Source organism: Giraffa tippelskirchi, chromosome 5 (genome assembly GCF_054371585.1).
Source record: "Giraffa tippelskirchi isolate mGirTip1 chromosome 5, T2T-mGirTip1v1.2.pri, whole genome shotgun sequence".
Classification (NCBI taxonomy): domain Eukaryota; kingdom Metazoa; phylum Chordata; class Mammalia; order Artiodactyla; family Giraffidae; genus Giraffa; species Giraffa tippelskirchi.
Window position 1 is genome coordinate 48,269,010 of NC_137279.1, and position 14,463 is coordinate 48,283,472.

The 14,463-nt window shown below is 44.2% G+C and overlaps 1 protein-coding gene across 1 annotated transcript in view; it reads right to left on the minus strand.

Moving 5' to 3' along the window:
• LOC145505125 (kinesin-like protein KIF28P) overlaps positions 1-14,463 on the minus strand; it is a 69,300-nt gene that overhangs the window by 17,141 nt on the left and 37,696 nt on the right. Inside the window, exons 10-15 of the mRNA XM_081486895.1 lie at positions 10,479-10,585; positions 9,257-9,347; positions 7,690-7,744; positions 5,752-5,875; positions 4,196-4,340; positions 223-341 (exon numbers count right to left, since the gene is read on the minus strand). Coding sequence (XP_081343021.1) covers positions 223-341; positions 4,196-4,340; positions 5,752-5,875; positions 7,690-7,744; positions 9,257-9,347; positions 10,479-10,585 — 641 coding nt within the window. The remainder of the gene's footprint in view (positions 1-222; positions 342-4,195; positions 4,341-5,751; positions 5,876-7,689; positions 7,745-9,256; positions 9,348-10,478; positions 10,586-14,463) is intronic.

The following is a 14,463-nucleotide window of genomic DNA, read 5'->3' on the forward strand; positions in this document are numbered from 1 at the left end:
GAATGGACTCGAGGCTGGGACTGGGGAGGCCTGAGGTGTTGACTGAGGCCCTGTCACTAGCTCACTGTGGGGTCTCAGGCAAAGCACCTGCCCTCTCCAGGCCTGAGTGTCTGGCATGTCTACACTGTGAAGCCAGTTCGGGGCAGTGGGAGAGAGGGGCTCATTGAATCTGTCCTCTGATGTCCTTTCTAGATCTCAGATTTTACCATTTTCTGCCCTTACCTTCTTCAGCTCTTCGCTCATTTGATTTGCTTCTGCAACCAGTGGCATCAGTTTGACGTAGTCCTGGAACACAGCCAGGACACTGGGGTCCGCCTTCCCATCCCCACTGTTCAGAGCACCTAGGAAAGATCGGAGAGGGAGGGGAGGTCACTCACTGGTTCTGAGATACCTTTCAGCCATGAATAAACTTGTATGCTCTTTGGTTCCTTCATTCAGTCATTCATTCAACTGTTCATCAAATATTTATATTTTAAATTTACAAACATGTAATTTTTTAAAAAACAAGAAAGAAAACTAAGTGGGGAAGAAAGGTTACTGCCTCCCTTGCTCATCTCAACCCATGATCTCGGCAGCCTTGTGACAGGAGGTTCCCTGCCTCTGATTTTCAGTCTTGGTCTTGCGTCCTTGACCCAAGGTAGCTCCAGACTGTCCAGTGAAGAGACTTGGACAAGAATAATACAGCTGGCTAAAGGGAGGTCTGGGGGCTTCTCCTGAAACCACAGCTGGCACAAAAGCAACTTGTCCTTACTTCTGTTTGGGGTGGCTTGAAGAAGGGTATCATGGACACGATGGGTGAGCCAATCCCCCCTGCCAGAACCTGGCTGGCACTGCCTCCTGTCAAGAACTCTCAGTTATTTAGGGATTTCCTGTGCTGAGGTCTGACTCCCCAGAACTGCCCAACAGCCACCTTGCTGAGGACTCAGCCTTTGCTGGTGCTAAGCACCTTTGACCAGGATCAGGGGCTTGTTCAACATCACTGTGCTGGCAGCCCTGGGCTGGGAAATTCAACCCTGTAAATAAATAAATGAATATATAGGGTGTCCAGGCTTGGTATTAGAGTCTTATTGACTTGTTCAGTAACTTGCAGACAATGAACAAACAGGTCACTTTCAAATCCATTTATTTTGCTAAAATTCTGAAGAGAAATCTTTGGTGCAGGAAAAGGGGAGGATCTATTTTGCACATATGTAGGTGCACCCACAGCACTCTGCTCATGGGTTTGTAAGACAAGTTTGCATGGACGCGATGTGAGAGGCTCCACCTTTGGAGTTCAGCATAGCCAGAGACCTCGGTGGAGCTCACACTCACCTGACTGGGTGGGGTTGGGGGTGCAGGTGGGCAGCAGGTGCCACGGCCTCCCCTGAGGGGAGTGACCTGGGGTCTGGGGATGAGAGGGGAGGCAAGGTTGTCAAGAACCTCCATCTGAATCAAGGGAAGAGATGAACAAAGAGAAATGTCAAAGCTCCTGAATGTTCCTGCGGACAAGGACTCCCAGGTTGTTGTGGGGGTGTTGAAATACAGTAGTAGTTAGAGGGATATGTAGCTAGAGGGAGCTAGAATAAGTAGAGGTCTTTTCTCATTGGAAAAGACCCTGAGGCTGGGAAAGATTAAATGCAGGAGAAGGGAACGACAGGGGATGAAGTTGTTGGATGGCATCACCAACTTGATGGACATGAGTTCGAGCAAGCTCTGGAAGTTGGTGATGGAGAGGGAAGCCTGGCTTGCTGCAATCCATGGGGTCCCAAAGAGTCAGACAAGACTGAGCGACTGAACTGAACTGAGGAGGAGAAGGGGACAACAGAGGACAGGATGGTTGGATGGCATCACGGACTCAATGGACATGAGTTTGAGTAAACTCTGGGAGACGATGAAGGACAGGGAAACTTGGCGTGCTGCAGTCCATGGGGTCGCAAAGAGTCAGACACAACTGAGTGACTGAACAACAACAAAGGGAGATGTGGGTCCAGGTAGGGGTTTGTAGGTTTGTTTTTATGGCAGAAGATAGTGGAGCATATTTGCATGTGATGGAATGATCCATGGAGAGCCTTTAGTGATGCAAAATAGAAGGGGCTTTTCAGAGACAAATGCTTGAGATAGTGAGAGGGAAGAGAATCCAGAGAACAGGTGGAGGAAAATTGACAGACATATTATGTTTGCCCATTCAGTCAGTTCAGTTCAGTCGCTCAAACTCTGCGGTATTAAACTGGAATTGGCCATATGAGTATGAACTTATAGTTTTACAGAATAGGTGAAGCTATAATATGTGTGGGGGAACACATGTATTAATGTAGCAGTTTGCACATGTAGCCCCAGATCTTGATTTATAAATGTCATTCTTTACCAAAAGGAATCAGGATCCTTGGGGGAAATGACTCACACCTGAGCTGAGACTGAAAGCCCACGAGATGCACCTGGAACATTTTTGATGCCAGAAAGTAAGCTAGTGCCTGAAGAGGAATGTCAGGAAGACACAGAATCCAGCTTGAAGGGGTACCCACTGACCAAACGAGGATAGTTTGCACATCAAAATGAATTATGAAAGCAACAGATAACTTATTGAGTAAAACAGGACTCTGAGTGCACACTGACATAAATAAATGAATAAATAAATCAACAGATAAAACATTTCTTATAGTAACTTTTTTTTTTTCAAATAAAGGTAGAGGAAATTGTGAAGCTAGAAATTCACCATTTGACAAAAATCCATACTAATCATCCAATGATCAAAGAATGATAAAACTAGTGGATGAAATTGTAATAAGGTATAGGATATCTACATATCAAAGTCTCTCCCCATAAAATATTAATTGAAAAGATAGGATTGCTCTCAAGTGGCCTCAGCCTGCAGCGGCTTGAAGCGGGGCTTCAGTTCCCCCACCAGAGACTGAAGAGGGGTTGTGAGGATTTGGGGTTTTGGCGGTGAGAGCACCAAATCCTCACCGCTAGACCAGTGGACAGTGACCAGGCCCCGGGCCCTTCAGCTTTGCAGAAGAGAATTCCCACAAAGACAGAAAATAGGGAAGCGAGTAAAGTATTTATCAGGAAGGAAAAAGAGTACAGTATGTGTGGATAGTGCTGGGAAAGATTGAAGGCAAAAGGCATTCCCCTTTGAACCTCTAAGGAGCCTTTCTGCGCATGTGTGGTCAGGGAAGTCTTCTCACTGTGAGAATGAGAAATAATGTGGTCTGGGCAGGGTCCTGCCTGCTCTCTTAATTGTCCTGCTATTCTCTCTTGGAGTTTTGGTCCACAGGGAGTGAAACTCCAGTCACTTAACCCTGGGGTGTGTGTGGAGGGGGGAGGTGGCATTTACCTCTTGTCTCAGGATAACTCATTTTACAATGGAGAAACCTGGTAAACACCACCTTAACCAAGTGATCACAGTTAATGCCACCAAAAATGGACAAACACACCAGGGGCCTTCTGATGCGAGGCACAGAGGATACATCATCACTTTGCTGGCGCTCCTGCCAAAAATCTATCACCTCAATCCAATCATGAGGAAACATCCTAAAAACCTAAAAAAATGACTGGTCTTTACTCTTCAAAAATGTCGAGATCATGAAAGACAAAAACAGACCTGGTGAATTGTTTCAGATTTAAGGAGACAAAAGAGATGTGATAACTGAATGAGGTCCTGGATTGGACCCTGTACCCCAATTTTTTATAAGGGAGATTTTTTTTAACAATTAGGTAAATATGCATGAAATTCATAGATTAAATCATAGTATCAATGTTAATTTTCTGATATTGAGAATTGTACTGTAGTTATTAAGAGAACGTCCTTTTCCTTAGGAATAACACAATGAAGTGTTTAAGGATGCTCAGTCATGTCTGACTCTTTGCGACCCCATGGGCTGTAGCCCACCAGGTTCCTCTGTCTATGGGATTCTCCAGGCAAGAATACTGGAGTATCCTTCAATTCACCAGGTATTGCCATGCCTTCCTCCAGGGGATCTTTCCGACCTAGGGATTGAACTTACATCAGCATCTTTACCCTCATAATTAATTTTATGAATTAAATAAATCTTCCACATGTGTTTACTCTGTATGAAAATCATACCTTAATTTTCTAAACATTGTATTTTGATACAAAGATTATTTTCTTAAGGGAAGCAGGATTGCACACAAGTGAAAGCACTGCTTTCACATTTACCCAATGGAAAATGCCAGAAGCCTGGCCTGGGCTGCTCACCGAGCTTGTCAGCGCTCACTCCCTCAGCAGCTGCTCTCTCCAGCTGGAAAAAGTCATAATCAAATCTGCTTAAGTCCTCACTGCCTCGCTCAGAAGGAAACCCGATGTAGAGGTAGGCGCTGTTGGATCCCAAAATAATCCGGTCCTAGGAAGGAGACAGTGTGCTCAGAGAGAGGAGGTCAGAGTGGGTAAGGTCAGCCTGCTCCTCTGTGAGCATTACGAGACCTCGTGAATCCCCAAGCAGAGAAGAGACCTGCAAATGAGGAGGGAAGAGGGGCCTCTTGCTTTTTTGTGCTTTCGTTGACTGATCCTTTATTCCGCACTCTCTGTCAGCCACTGGGGGAGTCAGTGGGGACTAGACAGACCCATCCCTTCCCTCCAGGACTTGATAAACTAATGATGTAATCACAGTCTGTGCGAGATGGGGAGGTAAAGGACAGGGCTTCCACAGAGTGTACCGGGCTAATTCACACTGGGGATTACAGAGGACCTCTGGGAAGGCGCACTATTTAAGGTGACGCTTCAAGAGTGCTAAGTTTTGGTGAGGCCGAGAAGAGTACCGTCAACCAGAGCCTGGAGGTCTGAGCATCAAAGGGGCATGTGATCAAGGGAGGCCCAGGCAGAGCAGTGAGGCCAGAGAGGCAGGTGATGCGCCCGCTTGCTCTGGTGTCATAAAAGGAGGGGGTCACTGAAGGATTTCCAAGAAAGGAGTGGCTTGCTCCAGTGTGCTAGTCTAAGTGGATCTCTGTGTAGAGGGGTGGAATGGGCGGGGGAGGCTCAAGAAGGAGGGGTTTTATATATATAATTATGACTGATTTGATGTACAGCAGAGACCACCACAACACTGTAAAGCAATTATCCTCAAATTAAAAAAATAAATAAAATAGAAGGCTTTCTGTGGCTTCAGCGTGGAGAAGGGACAGGAGAGGGGTCTGGAGCCCCTGTGCTGCTGGCAGGGTGATAGGGAGATGTGGAGAGCCCAATGTTGGCAAGGTACTGGCAGGTCCTCTCCAGGGTAGGTTTTTTTCTTCTTAATATTCATGTCAATGTATGGCAAAAACTATTACAATATTGTAAAGTAATTAGCCCCCAACTAAAATAAATAAATTTATTAAAAAAAAAAAAAAGAAAAAAAAATTTATCCATTTATTTGGCTGTGCCAGGTCTTAGTCGCAGCATGTGGGATTTAGTTCCCTGACCAGGGATCGAACCCGGGCCCCCTGCATTGGGAGCTTAGCCACTGTACCATCAGGGAAGTCCCTCCATGGCAGGTTGTTAAAATCTAAAATATCATACAGCGTTAGAGCTGGAAGGATCTGGGTGAGCACCTACTTCACCCCTCTCTGTTTTGTTAGCAAGGTCCAGGGAGGTGAAATGACTTCCCCCAGACACTCAGTGAGTTAATATCAGGTCTCCCAACTCCACAGCTGTGACCTCATCATCACCGGGACACGGAAGCAGAGGGACAGGAGGGACTTAGCGCCCAGCCCTGCCGGCCGCACTCCAGCTCTCCTGGTTGGACTTAGGAAATCCTGTGGCTCCGCAGGGGAGTTTACCAAATGCCGCAACTTCGTCTTAGTCGTCATGGGCACCCCATTAACGATGACCTTGCATTTGCCGTATGGAGTCACCGTCACTTTACCACCCGAATTCGTGAAGCAAGCATGTTTATCTGAAATTCTAAAAGGACAAGAATGTGTCTAAATCACCAAATAAATCACGATTTTAGTGAACAGCCTAGGTAGTTCTTTCTCATTTGCACAATTAGGTAAGGCCTACAGCTGCTGGGGAAGTCTGATGGGGCTCCTGTGTGCTCAGTGGGTGGAGGTGGAGAGGTGGGTGCGAGGGACCCTGCCTTAAGCAAGAGGGAAGAAAACAAAGCGATTGTTTATTAGTAGAACCAACCCCCACTCCCAGCCCCTCCCACCTTCCAGGGGCCAGGAGACACAGAGTCAAGCTGGAGCCCCCAGGGACTCACAAGTCGGTAGGACAGAGCGGAGGGAAATGGAAAGAAAGGTGTTTCAGAGGAGACTCTTGGGAAGGAGATTTAATAACAAGCCTATGTATCGCCCAGAAGTTTAGGTCTGTTTCTTGGTCTTTATCTGTACAAATACAGACTTGGGATGTTATAAGATTTGGGGCCAGTATCAGAGGCATCAGATTGGCTCCCAACAGATGTCATCTGTGTGCCCTAACTGTTCTAGACTGTCCCTGGGCTCCTCACTTGTCGTGAATGTTTGAGAAGCTGAGGCACACTCAAGCATCCATAGCCCTTGTTTGCCTGAGGCTCAGGGTCCTCGGAGAAGGCAATGGCATCCCACTCCAGCACTTGTCTGGAAAATCCCATGGACGGAGGAGCCTGGTAGGCTACAGTCCATGGGGTCGCTAAGAGTCGGATACGACTGAGCGACTTCACTTTCACTTTTCCCTTTCATGCACTGGAGAAGGAAATGGCAACCCACTCCAGTATTCTTGCCTGGAGAATCCCAGGGACAGTGGAGCCTGGTGGGCTGCCATCTATGGGGTCGCACAGAGTCGGACACGACTGAAGCGACTTAGTGGCAGCAGCAGCAGGGTCCTCAGGAGCAAGGTTTTAACCTCAGCTCAGCTGCAGTTCAGCCAGTTCCAGACCTGTGGGTTTTTGGACCAGGGTCGCCAGAGGAAGTGGTCTGGAAAGAGGGATGAGGGGATCCCAGGAAGAACTGGGGGAAAGGGGCTAGAAGCCATCGGTCAGGGTGAGTTAGTGTCAGGGTGAGTTAGTGCCAACAGGCCCCTCCCTGCCAGTCCCTCCCACCACCCACCCACCCTCTGCTGCCAACTCACACACACACCCACACACAAGGGCTGGGGTGGGCTATGGAGGGCTGGGGTTTGTCACAGGGGACTGGTGAGTAATGCCCCGAGTCTATTGGCTGGAAATCTGTGGGCAGTCATGACACAGTGGGGCTGGAATCGGGGGAGGAACCCTGGAGCAGCAGCCTCCCCAGGAGAGAGGCCACAGAAGTGTGGCCCCCCACTCTGAGTTTACACACCTGCCTTGGGTCCCTCGGGGAGGGATCAGCTCCAAGTTTGGGCTTTGTGTTAGTCCGGCTGGCAAGGGCTCCAAGCACAGAGATGCCTTTGCTTTTGGTGATGAGACCATGAAAGGCCCGTGCCACCATACTGGGCCTCTCCTCTTAACCTCTTTATTTCCTGACCCCATCTACTCAGGTCCATTTGTGAGAATAAGTCCCTTTCTCCCAAGACCAGATCCAAGAAAACAAACTGAGCCCAGCAGGAGGGATTTTGGTGAGAGAAGAAAGCCCCCCTACGTGATCTTCCGTAATAAGTATTAGAGTGGGTCCCAAGATATGTCTGGTCAGTTCTCATCCTTGGCTGTCTGGCAGGGTTTGTGGCCTGCCCTGACAATGACTAGATGAATTTCAGAGTGTCCTCTGGATGCAGTGGTCTCAATTCTGTGATGCTGGACAAAAGTGCTGAGTCTGTCAACTTACCCCAAACCTTGAAGAGTAATGGCATTTGAAGCTGCCTGACCAGCATCACACGAACCTGAAAAGAATTAAAATAACTTTTTTTTTCAAATTTTTTCAGGATTTGATCTTAGTAACATTTCTGATGTTTGAGAAGTGCCATTTCCTCTCCAATTGGATCACTTGAAGGGATTTTCTCACTGTGATTTTCAATCATGATGGTACATGGACATCACCTTGTCTGGGGAATAATTGTTTTAATTTCTGCCTTTTTTGTGATATTCCTAACTTTCTGTTTGTTTGCTTAGGAAAATATTTTTTATTTAAGAATGTGTCATTTATGTTAACATTTAACGGATTTATTATTGTTACTTTAAATAAATTTTAATTTTTTATTGGAGCATAGTTGATTTACAATATTGTGTTAGTTTCTTCTGTGCAGCAAAGTGAATCAGTTATACATATACATATATCTACTCTTTTTTAGGTTCTTTTCCCATGTAGGTCATTACAGAGTATTGAGTAGAGTTCCCTGTGCTATACAATAGGTCCTTATTAATAATCTATTTTATATATAGCAGTGAGTATATGTCAGTCTTGATCTCCAGCCCCAACTACTGTCCTGCAAGAGCTTCTCCTGTCCTGAGTGTGCATAAGGCTAAAGTGCAGAAGCCAGATGCAACCAAATACTGGTGCCATGTTCCAGTGGATGAATGGATAAATAAATGTGGTAAACACATAAAATGGTGTATTGTCCAGTCTTAAAAAGGGAGAAAATCCTGATACATGCTTCAATATGGATGAACCTGGAAGACATTATGCTAAGTGAAGTAAGCCAGACACAAAAGGTACTTATTAAAGTACTTGGAATGGTTAAATTCATAGAGACAGGAAGTAAAATGATGGTTGCCAAGGACTGGGTAAGGGGCTAACGGAGTTATTGCATAATGGGGACAGAGTTTCAGTTTGGGAGGACAAAAAATCTGGAGATGAGTGCTGGTAATGGTTGCCCAAGACTTCCTAGGTGGCTCAGTGGTAAAAAATCTGCTTGCCAATGCAGGAGATGCAGGACACGTGGGTTTGATCCCTGGATCGGAAAGATCCCCTGGAGAAGGAAATGGCAACCCACTCCAGTATTCTTGCCTGGCTAATCCCATGGACAGAGGAAGCTAGTGGGCTACAGTCCATGGGGTCACAAAATGTCGGGCACGACTGAGCAACTAAGTGCGTGCACACATGCGTGCACACACACACACACACACACACAAAATGGTTGCACAACAATGCGAAGGCACTTAATGCCACTGAACTGTACACTTAAAAATGGTTAACATGGTGAGTTTTCTGTAATGTGTATTTTACCATAAAAAAAATTCAGAAAGAAAAAGAAATATGCCCGGGGCAAGAGGCATGAACAGAACCAGAATCAATTGCTGAGGAAGTGCCAGGTCAGTTAACATCACTCCGCAAATTAGAAGGTCCAGGCCCAGACAGTTCGGCCAGAGACCTTACGGACCAAAGCCAGCAGGCAAGTGCCTCTCGACCCTCTTCCCTCTGCCTTCCCACGGTGCGAGTTGAGAGGGGTAAGTACCAGCCTGAATGAAGTGCTTGAGAACCCCTGTGAGCTGTGGGTCTTCATTGACATTGAGAAGGTGGGGGAAGGTTTTTATCATCTGCTGCTCCTGGAGGAGAAACAAAGAGGGTATCCTCACCAGGCGGGGAAGCACAGCACAGAGGGCAAAGTTCCTTCCCATCCACTGCTCCCAGTCCTCCAGAGACCTCCTCACCCAAAAGGTGCTGAGGGCAAAATGGAGCCTGTTGCATCACCCTCTCTTGGTTATGGAAATGCATGTCATTCTTTAATACAGGTAGTGATTGGTATTGTGGTTATAGAGGATCGACAGTCAAACGGAACTGGAATAAACTATATGGGCACAAGGAAAGCTTTGAATCCGGAAGTTCTGATAAAGAGGATGAAAGTCCTTCTGGTTGTAACTATCCACACAAGATCCAGACGTTCTTCACTCTGAATTCCTCTTGACTCTTGCAGCCAAGAGGCACAAACCCAGGTTACACGAGAGGTTATTTTCTTGGCATTTCTCGCTGCCATGTGCAGCACATTATGCCCCCACCTCTAGAGTCCTTGGACCCTAACTCATCCTGACCCCCTGCAGCCACAGACCTCCACCCCACTCCACTCCCACCACTTGAGGCTCCCATCTATTCTGGCTCCAGGAACCTTCTGGAATCTGGACTGGATCCCTCCCACCACTGCTAAAGTCCACCAGGGCTGGCCCATGACTCTGGAGCTTGTCCAGAGCCCCATAGCTTTGGGGAGTAAGTTATGGGAGGCCTAGTGTTGACAGGAGGCAGAGAAGGCATCTCCCTGGCCCAGGAACAAAGTTCACATCACAGCCCATTTATGATCCAGAGTTGGCAGTGAATGCCAGATCAATGATTCAGGATCACAACACAGCCCCCAGAAGACAATCACATCCCTCAAATTCTCCCCAAATTCTAATTTTCAACAGCTTTGAATTCTATCCTCAGCCTCATGCATCAGATGCACCAAGGCCTCTCTGCTTCCCTCCTTTTCATGCCCTGCCATTCTATCCCCAACTCTGCCAATAATTTAAAGTCCTATGTCACGTATCACTTGTCACAATCACACATTACACATAATAGGTCTATTACCCGATTACCCGATTATCCACCTGTAACAGCCCAGGCATCAGCGAGGGTCTGGTTAAGGTGCGAGGCTGCCCCATCCCCCCCAGGTAGTCAGCCTCAGCAGGTGGAGGTGGTGAGCTCACCTGGGCGATAGCCACATAGTACTGCTGCCATTCCCGCCGGGCCTGCTCCAGCTGGTTCGCCCAGCTCATCTGGTCTGTGGGAGGCCCAAGTAAACAGGCTGGCAGCTCTGGAAGGAGGGAGGTATTTTAAGCAACTGAAGGCCAGATTTAAGGTTTGCAGTGTCAAAGGTGAGGCACAGAATGTTGCCATTCTGTTCTGAGTCAAAACAAGGGACTCTCAGCAGGAGTGGGAAATAAATGGAACTGCACTAACTGAGCCTGGAAAGTACTGTAAAGACTAGGATCTTCATAGCAGCACTAGACACAATAGTCATGACATGGAAGCAATCTAAATTTCCATCAAAAGAGGAATGGATAAAGAAGATGTGGTACATATATATAAGGGAATATTACTCAGCCATAAAAAAATAACATTTGCAGCAACATGCATGGACCTAGAGATATCATACTAAGTGAAGTAAGTCAGACAAAGACAAATATTAATATCATATAGTATCACTTATATGTGGAATCATTAAAAAAATGATACAAATGAACTTATTTACAAAACAGAAACAGACTCACAGAATTAGAAAACAAACTTATAGTCATTCTTCCAGAAAATTGCAGAGGAAGGTAAACTCCCAAACTCATTCTATGAGGCCACCATCACCCTAATACCAAACCAGACAAAGATGCCACAGTAAAAAAAACTATGGGCCAATATCACTGATGAACATAGATGCAAAAATCCTTAACAAAATTCTAGCAAACAGAATCCAACAACATATTAAAAAGATCATCCATCATGACCAAGTGGGCTTTATCCCAGGGATGCAGGATTCTTCAGTATTCACAAATCAATCAATGTGATACACCACATTAACAAATTGAAAGATAAAAACCATATGATTATCTCAATAGATGCAGAGAAAGCCTTTGACAAAATTCAACATCCATTTATGATAAAAACCCTCCAGAAAGCAGGAATAGAAGGAACATACCTCAACATTATAAAAGCCATATATGATAAACCCACAGCAAACATTACCCTCAATGGTGAAAAACTGAAAACATTTCCCCTAAAGTCAGGAACAAGACAAGGATGCCCCCTCTCACCACTACTATTCAACATAATTTTGGAAGTTTTAGCCACGGCAATCAGAGAAGAAAAAGAAATAAAAGGAATCCAGATTGGAAAAGAAGAAGTAAAACTCTCACTGTTTGCAGATGACATGATCCTCTACATAGAAAACCCTAAAGACTCCACCAGAAAATTATGAGAGCTAATCAATGAATATAGTAATGTTGCAGGATATAAAATTAACACACAGAAATCCCTTGCATTCCTATACACTAACAATGAGAAAACAGAAAGAGAAATTAAGGAAAAAATTCCATTCACCATTGCAACGAAAAGAATAAAATACTTAGGAATAAAGTTACCTAAAGAAACAAAAGACCTATATATAGAAAACTATGAAACACTGATGAAAGAAATCAAAGATGACACAAATAGATGGAGAAGTACATCATGTTCATGGATCAGAAGAATCAATATAGTGAAAATGAGTATACTACCCAAAGCAATCTATAGATTCAAGCTACCAATGGTATTTTTCAGAGAACTAGAACAAATAATTTCACAATTTGTGTGGAATTACAAAAAACCTTAAATAGCCAAAGCAATCTTGAGAAAGAAGAATGGAACTGGAGTAATCAACCTTCCTGACCTTAGGCTATACTACAAAGCTACAGTCATCAAGACAGTATGGTACTGGCACAAAGACAGAAATACAGATCAATGGAACAAAATAGAAAGCCCAGAGATAAATCTACGCATCTATGGACACCTTATCTTTGACAAAGGAGGCAAGAATATATAATGGAGAAAAGACGATCTCTTTAACAAGTGGTGCTGGGAAAGCTGGTCAACCACTTGTAAAAGAATGAAACTAGAACACTTTCTAATACACAAAAATAAACTCAAAATGGATTAAAGATCTAAATGTAAGACCAGAAACTATAAAACTAGAGGAAAACATAGGCAAAACACTCTCTGACGTAAATCATAGCAGGATCCTTTATGACCCACCTCCCAGAGTAATGGAACTAAAAGCAAAAATAAACAAATGGGACCTAATTAAACTTAAAAGCTTTTGCACAACAAAGGAAACTATAAGCAAGGTGAAAAGACAGCCTTCAGAATGGGAGAAAATAATAGCAAACGAAGCAACTGACAAAGAATTAATCTTAAAAATATACAAGCAACTCCTGAAGCTCAATTCCAGAAAAATAAGTGACCCAATCAAAAAATGGGCCAAAGAACTAAACAGACATTTCTCCAAAGAAGACACACAGATGGCTAACAAACACATGAAAAGATGCTCAACATCACTTATTATCAGAGAAATGCAAATCAAAACCACAATGAGGTACCATCACATGCCAGTCAGAATGGCTGCTATCAAAAAGCCTATAAACAATAAATGCTGGAGAGGATGTAGAGAAAAAGGAGCCCTCTTACACTGTTGGTGGGAATGCAAACTAGTACAGCCACTATGGAGAACAGTGTGGAGATTTCTTAAAAAACTGTAAATAGAACTGCCATACGACCCAGCAATCACACTGCTGGGCATACACCCTGAGAAAACCAGAATTGAAAGAGACATGTGTACCCCAATGTTCATCGCAGCACTGTTTACAATAGCCAGGACATGGAAGCAACCTAGATGCCCATTGGCAGATGAATGGATGAGAAAGATGTGGTACATATACACAATGGAATATTACTTAGCTATAAAAAAGAATGCATTTGAATCAGTTCTAATGAGGTGGATGAAACTGGAGCCTATTATACAGAATGAAGTAAGTCCGAAAGAAAAACACCAATCCAGTATATTAACGCATATATACAAAATTTAGAAAGATGGTAACAATGACCCTATATACGAGACAGCAAAAGAGACACAGATGTAAAGAACAGATTTTGGACTCTGTGGGAGAAGGTAAGAGTGGATGATTTGAGAGAAATGCTATGAAACATGTATATTATTATATGTGAAACAGATTGCCAGTCCAGGTTCGATTCACGAGACAGGGTGCTCAGGGCTGGTGCACTGGGATGACCCTGAGGGATGGGATGGGAAGGGAGGTGGGAGGGGGGTTCAGGATGGGGAACACATGTATACCCATGGGTGATTCATGTGAATGTATGGCAAAAACCACCACAATATTGTAAAGTAATTAGCCTCCAATTAAAATAAATTTAAAAATTAATAAAAATTAAAAAAAAACCTTATAATCATCAAAAGGGATAGCTGGGGGTGGAGGTGGGAGGTAAACTAGGAGTTTGGGATTAACAGATACACATTACTATATATAAAATAGATAAGCAACAAGGACACATTATATAACACAAGGAACTATACTCATATCTTATAATAACCTATAATGGAAAAGAATCTGAAAAAGAATTCTATATAATGGAAAGGAATCTGAAAAATAATTATATATATTTATATGTATATACTTATCTATCTATCTATATACAACTGAATCCCTTTGCTATACACTTGGAACTAACACAACATTATAAATTATACTTCAATAAAAAATCTTTTTAAAAAACTAAAATAAGACTAGGTTCACCTCTTAATTCATAGGAAACTAGAGTAAAGAGGTCCTTTATCGGAAGAACAGGAAGCTCAACATTATGTTTTTCAATTGTGTGGGCATGCGAGACGGTCAGGGAATTCCTGTCAAGTCAGGGGATTTAGGAAGAATCAAAGATTTATCTTCCCTTGTTTTTCATGAGTTCTGTGTCTCTGCTTATGAACAATGGGAATCAGATGCAACGTTTAGGTCAACATCTGGCTTGTCCAGGTGCAGAGATTTGTGACCCATCAGTGTCACCCTGGACCAGACATGGGCACAGACTCTAATCTAGGAAGTTCCCTGTTGAGGCTGAAGCCTTAATGAGTAAGGACACGGGAACCCAGAGATA